General features: G+C 44.7%; 1 protein-coding gene across 1 annotated transcript; it reads right to left on the bottom strand.

The window, feature by feature from the left end:
• Nucleotides 1-471: 471 nt before the first annotated feature.
• On the bottom strand, nt 472-5185 carry AGBL3 (AGBL carboxypeptidase 3; the record flags this gene model as incomplete). The annotated part of the gene is given in 7 exon segments (XM_080391626.1): nt 472-489; nt 493-863; nt 866-879; nt 881-920; nt 923-1055; nt 1059-1211; nt 5162-5185. Coding segments are annotated over 7 exon segments (753 nt in total).
• Between the last annotated feature and the right edge of the window lie 9777 nt (nt 5186-14962).

Below are 14962 nucleotides of genomic sequence, written 5' to 3'. Positions count from 1 at the left end.
AGTCTGCATAAGAGATCAAACATATTTGTTTCAAAACATACAGGAAACTTGGCAATCTTTGCTGTCAAATGGACATCTGGGATCTATTTTTAACCTAACTTCATTCTGGGCTGTGGTTGTATGCCAGACAAGATGAAAATGAAAGAAATAAGGAATTTATATGTAGATTTTGGCAAAGGATAGTGGGGAGAATTATGCTGATAATGTTTTGATGAAAACTCTTACTTTGGAGATATAACTTATTACCAGAACAGAGAAAGTATATTAAAGAAAAACTGGCACAATACTGAAGAAAAAAATAACCTACTCTGAAATGCAACTGAATGTAAACAGAACAATCAGAAAGGCTTGGGTACAGGGCAAAGATGTAAATTCCAAAAATTCCAAAACAGTAAGGGACATAGGGAAGTCACGCTAACAAAGAGACAGTAGAAAGAAAAATAATCTATTCCAATGGGAAATAAAATGACATTACCTTTTGATCATGTTTCAGATATACGAGATAGAAGGGTAAAATTTCTTCACATTAGATCTGTATTTGCGGTTCAAGTCCCGACCTGTTAAAGAGCAGCGGTGACCTCCCACAATGACACCATCTGGATTCAACATTGGTACCACTCTGAAGACAAAATTGTCCTGCAGGAGTTGTGCTTTGTCTGAATTGCCAAGAATGTAATCTAGAAAGCCCTTTGACACCCAGGAACTATTAGTTTCTCCGAGATGCACCCTTGCGGTTAGTATCACAGCCTTCCTCCCAGTGCCCTTGCCACTTCTGGGGGGGTTGGTGGTAGTTAAAGCATACACTGTGTTTCCTGCCAGTGAATAGCACAAGATATGAATCTTGCAGAATTTGGGCTTCACTGATCTTTAGAGATGGCAGGTGTAAGGACAGCAGTGGGCAAAGTAGCAGGTGTCTTGGTATGAGTGAACTGGAATGCCCAAGTGAGTGAGAAATACTGATGTCTGCCTTGGCCCCTGTTGGGTTTGTAATACTTGATTTCATTTCCAGCCCTTTGCCAGCCAACCTTGTGTTTCTTAGCATTGGCTTCTGAGTACTACAGTGGCCACAAGCCACGCTTATATAGGCTGTTACACTTGGTAAAATTGACAATAGTGAAGCGATATGGCATCCCTGCCTGCGTACTCGTTAATTGGAAGTAGTACCACTGTATGCGTCTGCTTGTGTGGAGGTCAGTGCATGGGGTCAGCTGCTACTCAAATTCATTGCTGGTAGGCAGAAAGAAGAGAAGCAGTTGTGATGCTGGTTAGCGCTGCGGTATGATGCAGTGCCAAATAATGCAGACTACCATGAAAAAGCACACCACAGTGAAACAGGCGCAAATGCAGTTTACACTGTCATAAAGTCTATACAGCTGCTAGGAAAAGACACCTAACAACAACTAGTCAATAATGCAACTGTTATCTTAATTACGACTTCTAACAATCACTGGGACTTCTGAAAATTTTCTCCACATTATGCTTTAAAAGGAGGTGCTTAAGAAATGGTGTTTAGCTTGTGTGGGTGATTATCACCTATAGAAAACATTCAGTGCTATCAGATCATTTTAAGTGAAGGCTACCTGCAACTACTTTTGAAGCTCATTCAACTAATGTAAAACTAGCCGCAAACCCGGAGAAACACATACTGCTCAGAAACTGATAGCAGGCTGCTGATACAACAACTCTGATAATAACACCATCTTAATAACAGACAAAAAGATTAGAAACTTACACTTTGACCACCTTCTGCAAATTCACACTCTCAAACTGTGCTTCAAAGATCAGTGTGTTGTCGCCTTTCTGATGGAGGATCTGCTTCAGGGGGCAGAGACTTCTCACTTGGGAATACATAAACCAGGAGATTTTGTTAGATAGGGGAAGGAGCAGAACCGGTATCTTTCATTTCAGTCTGAGTCATTTTAGGGAACACCTGCACCCTTCTGAAAACTCCTTCTAGAAAAAGACAACTGGATGGAGTTGAACTTAAAGGATTATCTTGCTTAAGCATAAAAGAAATTATACAAAGATTTTGCTGCTCATGCCCACTTAACCTTATGGATTTCAGCCAGCCTAAGATCCGACTCTGTCTTGGAGGTCCCTGTGTCTCTCTGCATGAGCAAAGGGCAGTTCATACTCTGTACTTACGCAAAGCAGCTGGGTTAGATGGAAAGACTGCAGGACTCAGCTCCCCCTGGGTTCTTGCACCAGTCAAACGGGCAACTTCTTACTCACAAATCATATGTAGTTGACAACTCTTGCCATCAGTTTGTTATTAAATCTCTGTATTTAATTATTCTAGTCTAGAAGCAAAAAATATGACACCCAAACCAAGCAGCAATCACTTTTATACTGCAAGTAATGTTTTCCCATCACATTTAGCATGCAATTTGAGCCCATACCTCCTTTTACCCTCTTCTGCTTTTTCCTCAGATGAGGGGTTCACAGAGGCATAACTGAACTTTCTACTACAATCTCTGTTACTTTAGTTCATTAAGGGCCAGAATGTCTAGATTTGCCATCAGCAATAATTTACTTTTTTGTTTGGGAAGTTGTTTTGGTTACAGAATATTCTTGATGTAATTTTAGTAGTCAAGGATCCTCCCTTTACAGAACCATGACAGGAATTGTTTTTAACATTTATTTGCTTTCTCTGTATTGGTGTCAATAAGGTGGCAAAGGCCCGCAAACCCAGGGTAACCAAAACTTCCTTGTCACCCCCAAACTGCACCCACAAAATAGAGAGAGAGGATGTGGCACTTCTGCCGACAGCGGGAGCCCAGAGATCCCGCTGCAGTCAGTGCAGCCCTGCTGGTGGCTCCGGCAGGAGCTGCGCTCTGACACTTTGGTTAGGGCCAGCTCAGGGAAAAGGAGAAAGGTGAAAACTGCAGGTATTTCTCGGCTGCAATGACGTACTACGTGACTCTGGTTTCACACTGCTGGTACTGAATTGGCTGTCTTATCAAAATTCCCTGCCACCTAACTTTCTATCTAGCAAAATGAAGGATTTGTACCGGTGGCCAGACACCGATCGTCAGACTGTTGGATTCTCAGTTCCTGTATTCTTGCTTCTCTCTATCGCCTTACTGCTGGATCCACCTGAGAAGAAACTGCTGCCTTACCATGCTGCCAAATATGGGGGATGGACCCCACACCATACAGCAGGGTTAGATCCTGTTCGGATCAGTTGTGCCTGCCCTTGCTTGGCTGGGGCTCCGCTAGAGATGTATGCTGCAGCAGCCTGTCTTACTCTCTCCTGTAGTGTTGCTGAAGCTCTGACAGTAACACCCAGGAAGTTCTGTAAAACCAAGATTCCTTGAAGTAATTTTTTCATTCCTTGAATCAGTGTTGCCATATGCAAAAGAACAGAGCGTTCAGTGTACTGTACTGTTCCTCATGATTGCAGTTACTACAGACCCACAGGGGTTTTCTAGTTTTCCAGTTTGCTAGCTGGAATACCTACTTGAATTCAACTACTTTCTGTTTAGCTGAATTCCATTCACAGTTCCTCTGCTCTTCCCTTCCCCTTCATGCTCTTACTTAACATAAGGAAGTGTTCCAGTAGTTAATCCAGTAAAACTGTTTCTGGAAACACCTGTATCAGTGAAACGCTATGGAATGAAACGCAGGCCTAAAATCTGAGAGCTCTGTCATGGGGCATTTGGTTTTTCTGCATGGGAGTCACCATTAGATCCTTTCCCAGACCAGACTTCAGCAGGGCCTGCAGGAACTCTGCAGCAGGGAGTTCCCAGCCAGGCATTCCCTCCCAGCTCCTGCCGACTCCAAAATCAAACCGAGCGGGGACCACAGCGCTGCTGCTGTCCCGGGCGGCGGGACAGCGCGCCCCGACGAGGCGGCGCGACCCCCCCCGCGCGGAACGCCGCACTCCCCGCCACTCTCGCGAGAGTTCGGCGGCTGGGCGGGGGGAGCGCGGCCCCGGCGGGGGGGGGGGGGGGGCGGGGGGGCTGGCCCCGGCGCGGGGCCGTAGGGGGCGGGTGTCGCGGCCCCTCGTCCCGCCCTCGGTGGCCGGCGGGGCAGCGCGGGCCGAGCTGCGGGTTTGTGCCGCAGCGGCCCCGGGTAGCGAGCCCGGAGCGGGGTGCAGCCCTGAGGGCCAGGCTGGTGCGCGGCGTGGCGGGGCTGTGCGACGGCCTCCAAGTGCCTGCTGGTGCCGCTGCTGGCTCGGGCTGCGGGGTGTGCGGGGGGAAAGGCATTTGCTTTCTGTCGGGTGTGAACGTTAGACCTGGAAGTCATGGAATGCCAGCCGCACGACACATCACTGTGAAGTACGGTGTTGACAGACCCCGTGCATTTACAGCGACCAGGCAGCGCCGCCTCCTCTCCCAGTGTGTTACCTGGCCGCAGCTACAGCCTGGCCCGCGACAGCGCAGCGGCCCCCGGGCGACCCCCGCCCCCTGCAGCAGCCCCCGCAGCTGGGGCAGGGCGCTTTCGGCTGCTGGAGGCGTGAGCAGGCAGCTCCCGTGGGCCGTACACGGGCCGTGACCTGTTGGACACACCAGGGGATACAGCTGCTCCGGGCGCCCCGGGGCTGAGGGACAGAAGGATGCGTTTGCCAAACGTAACCTTTCTTACTGTGTCGTGTCACAGGTGCCTTCTGTAGAGTTCTAGTAGCCCTTTCATGGACAGATGATCTTCTACTGAGTAATCTGTTTTCTAGTTTCTTGTTACATTCTGGTGATTACCCTGTCACTTGAGTCTCGTGGCTCTAGTAATTGGATTTCCTATTTTTTCACAGCATTCCTTTTGTCTGATATAGGTAGAAGGGGCTGCAGGAGGTTGTGCTGAGCCTTAGGTGCCATTGTCAGCACCACAACAGGGCTGCAAACATCGAGGGTCACATGTAGTGTGAATCCTTCTTCTTTGACGTTGTCTCTTAGAGGAGGCTGCCCTCTTAATTTCTAGCTCCCTTGCCATAGTTCTTCACTCCTTATAATGCCTTGATGGCTGACTCCCAAATGAGCTACCTTCCAGAGCAATGGCTCTGCACAAGGCCCAGAGAATCACCTGGAGTCCAGAGCCTGGGCAGAGACCGCCCAGGGCACAGGGGAGGAAGGGTTAACTTCTTTGCTGACCAGTGCCAGATTTGTTGTGGAGCCTTGCAGCTCACTCGCTGGTGCCAGCCCCAGCTTCTGATGACCAGCCTTACATCGGTGTCAGGGTGGCTCACCATCCCCGGCTGAGGGGACCAGAGGGAAGGAAGGCAGGGAGTGAAGAGCAGACCTACATGTTGCTGTCCTGTAATGAGGTCAGTGGTTAAAAAGAGGAACGAAGGCCCAACAGAAAGGGGTATTAAGACAGGACTTTAGGAATAACCATGATGTTGGAGGTTGCAGTCACCTAAGCAAACTAGCAGGACTCCCTCAGCTTCCTCTGTTGTCCATGAAGGCAGGCACTCCCAAAGAACAATTCAGAGCTCTACAGTTTGGATCTGCTTGGGTTTGCTCTCTGGAAGACTTTCTCCAGTGGTTGTAGAGGGACTGGTGGAGAGTTCCTTGGCTAAAATAGGAGTGCCAAGTTAGTTGAGAGTGAGCATCCATCCCCAGGATTTCTGTGAATTATGGGCAGGCAAAACTGCCTGGTGCCCTGAACCTTGCCCAGAGCAAGTCACCTCACAGAAGGGACTGTGGGCAGTAGGCGTACTCTTTTACTGAGCAGAAGAGAGAGAATTTGAACCTGCGTCTTACAGTAGTGACATATTACTATGCGCTTTTGATCTGTATAATCACAGAACACCTAATAGCTCCACAAATAGTCTCCTGGACAAAACAGTCATGGGAGTTTTACTGTTTTCTGCCACAGGACAAATGCTGTGACCTTGATATCAGCAATATGTGTTGCGGTCATATCAATTTGTACATGAAATGGGGGACCACTGCTTCTTAACACATGGGAAAGTTACTTCCTCCCTACAAGAATCACATTCCACATATGATGTTACAACGCCTTCTAGAGTCAGATCCTGCATCTTCAGCACTGAAAAACAATGCCCATGTTTCTCTCGGTAGTGAATGGGTCTGAGATGCACGCAGGTGTGGAACCTCTGTCCCATGCTATTAAAATGTTTGAAAGAAATTAAATCTTTGAGCAAAGAGATTGGGACCATAATGTTTCCCTACTTATGATGAGTGAAAACTTGTCTTTAATGTAACCACATTTAGAAATGTGTGTTTAGAAGTGGGCCACAAGAAAAGCTTTGTAGTATGAGCAAATAGTGGGAAAAATCCTGAAACAGGCCTTAAAAAATTACTCTGTTTTATAGGCTGAAAAGTAATATTAACTGATCAATATCCTGATATTTCCAGAATTGCTTTTTCTTGGTTTCCCAAATGCCCATTGAATGATCATATCTGCTTTCCTTGTGCAAACAATAATCTCTGTAATCTACTCACAAAACAACCAATCCCATGCTCTTATTTCAATTATTCACTTATATTTCTATTGTCATGGTTCTTAAAAATCATAGTCTCAATCAGAATTACGTTGCATTAGGTGCTGTGTTTTGCTAAGGGCCCACCTACCCAGGGCCCACCCAGGGCCCACCCACCCTTCCTTTAGAGAGGTGACAAGGAGAGGCAGGGAAGGCAGGGACAGGAGGCCGGAGTGACTTCGCCCAGAGGATGGAGCAGCAGAACTGCCAATGGAAACTGTCATAAATCTGTCCTCTCCACTGGGCAGCATTGTCCTTTACAGGAGCTCAAAAGTGAGCTGCTGAGCTGGAGGGGGAAGTTCACAGCTTGAGTCTGGGGTCTCCAGGAACCTTTGGGTACCTTTGGTGAGAAGTTATGTATTGTTAGGTACTTTCTTGGGGAAAAATCGTTTGTGTTGATAACAGCTTGATTTAAACTGTTTTCTTTAAGCTTTGTATTACAAACTGTGTCTCGGTCTTTGTTCCTGAATGAATCAAGGATGGCAGGATTTCAGGATGAGTGCACTAAAGCTTTGTTTGATATTAGAGAAATCGTTCTTTGCAAATTATCCATTTGTTTTTAAAGCATCTGTGCTGTCTTTCCTTAAAAGAGCGTTTGCAAAATGGAGTGATAGCTACCATTTTGGGATCCTGGTGTAAACATTACAGAAAACATTTTTGACACGTTTTTCTTTAATGTCGCTTTTTTTTTTTTTTTTTTTTTACTGTGACACAGTTCTTCCACAGTTCTTTGCGTTTGGTACTTCTTTCGCTAAAAATCATTTATCTCCAGTGGAACAGCTGAAAGAACGGGAGCACAAGTTCCTATTAAGTGTTTCGGCTGCTGTTGTCAGCCCAGGGAGCAGCGTGGCCACAAGGTGGCAGCAGTCTGTAAGGGGGCCGGAGGTACCGCCCTGCCAGGCCGGCAGGCCTGCGTATGTATGTATGTATGTACGTATGTATGTATGTATGTACGTATGTATGTATGCCTGCGTGCCTTAGGCCATACAGCGGAGCGTCCGCTGTGTTCAGGCACAGTTATTGCAGATCTGTTTTCTCGAGTTCTTTCACTTCGAGCTAATCTTGCGTGAAGTTGAGCAATGGGGTGTAACACCAGTGTCTCTCTTGTTGGCCCCGTAGGCTGGTGGCAAGTGACTTGGCCAAGAATGGCAAGTGCAAATGCATTTTAAAATCGCCGGTGTAAGCCAGCATCTGGGCTCGTGTGCTGCTGTGAGGCCTTGGCTGGCTCCTGAAGCCTGTCTGCTTCTTGGGCTCTCCTGATGGCATCCAGAATGGCAACAGCCCCAGGCTGCAGAGTGCTGATGTCCTACCTACCCCTGCCAGCTCACATCGGTTCAGGGTAATATAATGGGTTAAGTTCATAGTGCCTGGCTTTGTGAGAGATCAGGCATCATCCACCCTCCCCAGCTGGCATAAAATTCGTGTTAATAGAAAAGGGCAGCGAAAACTCCATCATGTGTTCTGTCTGATTTGACAGAAATACAGTCATGTGCCCGCACGTGATCAAGATTAAATTTGTGCTGCTGAGTGATCTGGCAGTGTGCAAACCCATATTAATGCACATGAAACCACAGGTTTTTTGGAAAGAAAAAAAAAAAGCTTTTACTTCTGCTGCTCCTGCTATGAGAGAAAAGAAGATAAAGGGGAGCTTCTGACAGATTACTAGGGCAGACAATTGCAGGGTTCATTTTGGTCTGGGTTACAATTACCAGAAAAGACATAGGAGGTTGTTCTGTAAACTGTTTCATTCTGAATTCTGGGAGAATTTCATCATTTCTTAATGCATGGGAATTGTGGGAAGGTGTGTGAGGACTGGCAGCACTAACCTATTTCTACCCTGTATCTGCTTTATATCATACTTGAGTGAAGTTTTTTTGTGTCAACAGAACTTATTATAAAGGCAACACTCAATTTACAACATATAAAGTTAATTTAACTCTGCAATGAAGATAAACCCTGCATTTCCTGCTGTGTTTCTATGCAGAAATGCTAGTTGCTGTGAATAGCAAGTTTCCTTTGGGTGTGGTGCTCAGATGTGGATGCTCAGACACTTCGCAGCATACAGTTTAAATCTTTTAAAGGAAAAAAAGAGGGTGTCAGTACTGGTATGGACTTGGCATTCATTGTAATTTGCTTACTGAGAACCGTAACCAATGGTCTGAACTGTTGTTTCCCCCATGGAGTCCATCTCCACTCTTGTGCAAGTTTTTCTCCTCAGTGCTAATGATTTAAACACCTATTCATTACTCAGTAAGACTCTGCCCCTGGAGGCAAAGGAGTGAAAAAATGTCAATGTTACACAAAATGAAGTTGTGGTTTGTATTAGGTTCCTTTCACCCAATGCTGCAAACATGCACACATGCTTTAAATTTCTCTCTATTTCTAGAGGACTATTCTTAGTGATATGGTGAAATGTGCTCATGTTAAACATGCTCTAGAGGAGTTCCAAAATAAATCATGTCCTGAATTGACCTGATTCTCTTTATTGTTGCTTTTCTTTAGCTGCAATATAGCTTATGGAGTGATAAAATGCAACGCTGAAGGTAACGGTCTAGTTTGTTTCTTTCTGATATATTTAATTTCTTTCTGATACAATCACTGCTACATTTTTCTAATTCTGAGTTAATTTCCATGTTTTCATTTGATTCCACAATTCTCTAAAGGTGCATCCTCCATTTTACAGAAGGCAAACTGTTTAAGAATATATATTGCAGCATCTTGTAGCTAAATAAAAATAATATACTCTCTGATACTTACACAGCTGGCTTACTTATGGGATTTAGTAAATCTCTGTGAAGTTTTACAGGTATTTGAGAAGCTCTTAGTCAAGGAAGCTCCTTTAAATCCAGTTACTTCTGCTCTGTTCTTTTCTGTTCTTTCCACATACTTTCTTCTCTCGGGCCATCTCATGACGGTTTCACCCCTAGCTGCCAATACTGATTCTTGTGTCCATGCTTGGGTTTCTTTTTTTTTTTTTCCCTTTTTCCAGCTCCAGCTTTAATAAGCCTCCTGGGCTTTCTTTGAAGATTTCATCTGCAACTGCAAATAAACCCTTGTGTACTCTGATGCTTCTATTTGGATTAAAAAGCCAAGCAACCTTGTTTTAAACACTGAACAAAATGCTCTTGAAGATACATGGAGATGGGTACTCAACACACACCTGAACTCAAACCTGGAGCACAGAAAAAATAAACAGATTTTAAAAATGTTTTGTGCCTTCATTAACAAATTGCTCTAAGTCTGTTGTAATGTTTAAGTTCCTTTCTGTGTTTACTGAGTTAAAGAGGAGTTCTGTAAATTTTTTCATTAGGGGGGATATGTTTCTTTCCCATTTTCCCCCAAACACTCTGGTTCTTGTATATATAAAAGAAGTTCTCCCACATACTTGGTTAATATTTCTAATATTTTTCTTTGTTACCTCATTCTGTTTTAAAGCCTTGGCTGAAGCTCTTGAGACATGTTGAAACAACTTGAGATCACCCAAAAAGGAACCTGAAATGTCATGGTACAAACTTGGCCTTGCAATGTCAGAAATTTTGCAATCAACAATATATGCCCTGTTCTGAGGCACCGTGTTTTAACACAAGCACTTTCCAAAATCTTATTACTGCATTCCAGCACAACCCCTTAAGAGAAATGGGCAATGGTGAGACCTTCCTGGAAATGGCTAGGAAAAACAAAGTCAGAGTAAATGGGTGATGACCATGCATGGATCTTGCTGCTCCTGCACACATTCTCCAGGGATAGGGAGTGTCTTTTTATTTTATGGTTGTACAATGCTTAGCACAGCAAAGCTTTGATCCCTGATAAGGGGTTTTGGATGTTTTGGGAATGGCAGTCAAAACTGTGCTATTTAACCAATGGTTATTGTAGTGCTTTGAGAATTTGGTTTGTTCACACAGGTTTTATTTTTATCCCCATTCCCCAGCTATGTATTGGTGTGACTGTTGCTGTCACTGTTGTGCCAGCATTGTCCTCACTGCATTCTGGACTACTTTATTTTCGGATTCTGACTGTGGCACTCACCTCTAATCACATGCAAATGTCTGCATCTGGGCTAGGCACCTTAAGTTTTTTCCCTTGTCTGTGGAGGATTACTCAATGTAGCTGAGACTATGGTACGACTCATCTCATGCTGAAGCAGATGTCTGTGTTTGGTTAGATGAATATGTCCTTTAACTCCAGCGATTTTATTGACTAGATCCTCCTTGACAGCTATGCTATAGAAACCTAAAGTTAGGAGAGATTAATCCCATCCTTAGAGACCTTTACCATGGTGTCTGTATAACTAAGCATAGAACGCTGATGTGTAGATGGTGCCTAACCTAATCCCAGTCAGAGGGCTGGGTGCTGCAGGGGCTGCATCCCTGGCCCAGCAAAGGGGCTCCCATATGTTTTTCATAGTCTGTGAATCTGTTATAACCAGGCCCACAGTCAGCCAGATCTGGGGCAGAGTGTGAACTCCAGATAAGAATCTTTCTCCCTTTTTCCCTCCACCACATATTCCCTCCCTGCCCTGTCCTGCCCTGCCAAGCTCCTCCCTTTGGCTAATCGCTGCTGCTGTTCCCAGGGCTGTGCTTGTGCCCACACTGCCTTCTACTTCTACCCAGTCTGCCAGTTTTTTACTGGTTTCACTGTTTTTTCACTGAAAATTTTTTACTAGTGTCTTTCTAACTACAGGGGCAGCAGAAGTTAGAGAAAATCCTTCCTCAGCTTTCAAAATAGCTCAGGACATAAGACAAGCTGCACTGGGCCAGCCCGAGGGTTCACCCCCCCCCTCATGTTTTTGATAGCTGGACACTGGGGAAGGATGCAGGGCAAGCCCACGGTAGCGCTTCCAGCCTGCAGGGGTCTGGCTCAAAAGCTTTCTAAATCAGAGGCATTATCTTTGAATGTAAATAGATGAACTCTCACAGACAAGGTGGCAACGTGGCAGTGGGTCTGAGGTTGCCATGTCTAATCCCTCCCCTACACTCCTCACTCTCGACTGGGCATTGCTGGCTGCATGGCTGTTTTGTAAACACAGGCTTTACTTACAGGAAACAACTCAATTACTTTTTTCTGATTTTTAAAAATGAAATAATATTTAACTTTTCCTTAGCTATAAATTCCATAGAAATTGGCTGTAGTCAGAGAGTGGAGAAGCAGTTAATGAAAGCATTGCCATCTGGGATAGTAAGGGCCTTGTGGGAGACCAGCCGTATCAGGGCTGATGCATCTCAATCTCAGTACAGAGTCAGTCAGTTTGTGACTTGCACTAAAGATTGCCTCTGATTTAATACTCAGTCATCCAGGACATGGACCTGCTGGGATAACCAGGCTCTGAAGAGCCTTCTGACCTAAAAAGACCTCTGTAAGGTGCAGTCCAGCCAGAAGTCTTCTTTAGCTCAGAGGGTACACCCCCAAACTGGGAAATAAAGGCTAATTGCAAGCAAAAATGTGACACCAGTGCTGAGAACAATGATCAGCTTCCCAAAATGGCACAGAAATAGGGAAGACAGTGAGAAAAGTGAATGGGGAAGATGCTCTGCAGAGGGAAGAGTTGAGAGGCCTGTTTTTTCACTGAACAGGCAAGGTGGGCAGACAATATATGCTTACTTATAGCAAGCTGTGATCCTACAGCACTACATCAATAAACTACAGCATTTAGAGAACAGCTATCCTGATTTGGTACCCTGTTAAGGAGCATGAACTTGAATTTACATTTCCACAGCATCAGGGATAGCCTAAAGGTAACCCCCTCTGAAGCTAACCCAGTGGTTTGCAGTCTGCTTTCCTGCCTAACTCAATCTGGGAAAGACACCAAGTGGTCCCCTGGTGGAATGGCAAATAGATTATTTGGCCATGGCTTCTTGTACCTGCTACATTTCTAACGTACTGCCCTTAACTTTAGCTGTTTTATGCTGCTGTACATGAGCATAGAAAATATGTTGTTATTTGCTCATGTATTTCTTTATCGAAACACGTTATCTGGAGGTGATGTGATCTGTGTAAAATAGCACTCCACCACTGATTTCTGGACTAGCACATAGGTGGCATATCTATGTAGTTCATAGCTCAGATGTCCTGGAGCTAGCTCCAGTTAGAGCTGGAATGTCTGAGCAGTGCTGTGCTGAGATAGCAGTCTGAATCTGGAGTAGAGTATAGCACAGCAGTTTCACTAGTGACTCCGTTTCTCTGCAGGGAAAATTAGCTGGCCAGGCTGCTGTGCTGAGCTGAGGTGTTAGGCTGTTTCCCATTCCAGAGCTATTTTGGTGGGCATTAACTGTTTGACCTTTGCACCAGGCTCTGTTGTACGATGCAGGTACGATCTGTTGCTTGTTTCTGCACCAAACAGATCCATGATATAACAGACAACATGACAAATATTAACCCAGCAGAGGTTATTTTTGTCTGTTGCAAGAGAGCTGTACCCAGAATAGGACAATATGGAGTAGATCTGGTGATGCTTAATGAGTCAAGAAGATCCAGGGCTGGCTGGGTAAATCAGCAAATCAGATCTATAATGCGGAAAACAAACAGTTCAATAATGCTTCTACTTTTAAGATGAAAGCAAAGCCTCGACTCAGTGAAATAACAACAGCTCAGATAAATTAGTACTAGAAAAGTGATGAAACCACAGCAGTAGCTTTAAGTTATCTGGCATGGATGCTGCTGAGGAAATTGGTGCAGCAACAAGAATTCTGCATGGGCTGCAAAATGCTGCTGAGAAGCTGTACAAAATTACCACAGTTTGATGCTTCAGCTAGTTGAAACACTTACAATCCGGACGGGTATGTATGAAGCAGGTTCCTGCTCTTTAGGTGGGTTCATGGACTTTTCTAGGTCATCCCCAACCTTGGATGATGTCTTTTATCTTTTTTCTGATAAGTTTCAAAACATTTTCTAATGGAGTCTGGGTTCCTGCCTATCAAATTAAAGTGTAGTGACAAGCGCCTTGCTTGCCTTGGTTGTTTTTCCGACCCTTTAAAAATAGTTCATGAAGTCCCCAGGGACTGTAGATCACAAGCTGAAAAGCACTTAATAATTCTCTTTCCTGGTGCCTTGCAGATTCCTGGGACACAGCGTATCTTTCAGCAGAAAAATCGGGTGACGCATTCATAGCTGATTTGAGACAGAAGGCTTGTTTTTTGTATCAGGACAGTGAAGCATGCATGGCAAAAAGAACCTCACAGAGAAGAACAGGGATAAGTGAAATTTAGCGTATGGTAATGAATAATTTTCTTAATTTTTTTTTTTATATTTGAAAATTTTCTTTGGGAGGTGAGGTGAGGAGTAAGTGAGTTTGTAGGGTAGAAAACCCTGGTTAGACTTACTCTTCTGTGGCTGGTTTTATTTATTTTTTTGTTGACTTGGGGCTAGGGACAGTCTGTGGCTGTTTCTTTCTTCTTCAATTGTATTTTTAACTTTTGGCAAAGTCTCAGAATGTTGAGGATGCTTATTTTTGTAGATTTCAGAAAACAAAATAAATAAAACCAAGCTATTTGTATCTCTGTGCTTGTGCCATTCAAAGTCATAACTATGACTTTCACTGGTCAAAACAGGACCCAACAGCTGTTTTTCTACAGCTGTGGAAAGCTCGGATAATACTTGATAGTGCTAAAGGTACAATATATTTTCCCAAAAGCCCCTGTCTTTGCTTCCACTAGGAGAAAGTTCTTATTTATGGTACAGCTGCCAAAAGATGAAACTCATGTTATAAGGCTGCTTTTTTCCAAGCAAGTCTGTACCAGCACTGGCATTTCCTAGAGCAGAAATCACTGCTTCCACATAGGGGGGATTTATTCTGAGATACACACACATCGTTGTGGATGAGTTGAGTATCCTGGACCCCTCTGCACTGCTTCTGACCCCAGACACTATGGTATTGCTTCTCTCCTGCATGGTGGGGTGGGTCATGGGAGGCAGCAAGGCTCCCTATGCTCTGCCTTCAGATGTCGGGTATTACTAATCCCATGGTTACTCTTCTGTCAGCTTCTGAAAACTCTCTAAATTTTTCTATGGATGAGGAACTTCCCTGTGTTTCAGTGCCAGTAATGGGAAGCTCTATCTGAGGAGGCAGCCTGCTGCCATGTGCCACCTGTGGCTTTGCAAGCCAACCATTGTGCTCTTGGGTAGCTCTGGCAGTGCATTTTGGAAGGCAAAAGCTACTCAGGCTCTCCTTTCCCCGCTTTCAGCTGGACCACAGGGCAACAAGAAAGTGGACAAAGGCTGGAAGATGGCAAAGGGCAGCAGGATGGGACAGTGATGCTGTGTCAGGGGCGTCTTCCCTTTGCACAGCCTTAGAATGACTTGCATCGAGGCCTGAGAAGCACGGGCTGATAGGGCAGAGGTTTTAGGGCTCTGTTTTTACAACCTCTTACAGAATGCCATTGTCATAAAAGCAGCTTTCTGGTATTTCTGGATCTAAAAAGTCCAATAAAAATTTAAGTGGGAAAACATACTAAAGTCACCCTTATTTTTTGTGTTTATAGCTCCAGTTCTCACAGTACATCTCAGACATTACTGTCTAACCATGCA

The sequence above is a fragment of the Falco punctatus genome (genome assembly GCF_963210335.1).
Source record: "Falco punctatus genome assembly, chromosome: 6".
Classification (NCBI taxonomy): domain Eukaryota; kingdom Metazoa; phylum Chordata; class Aves; order Falconiformes; family Falconidae; genus Falco; species Falco punctatus.
Note: the sequence above shows the minus strand (reverse complement) of the source record. Positions and strands in the feature narration are given on the sequence as shown.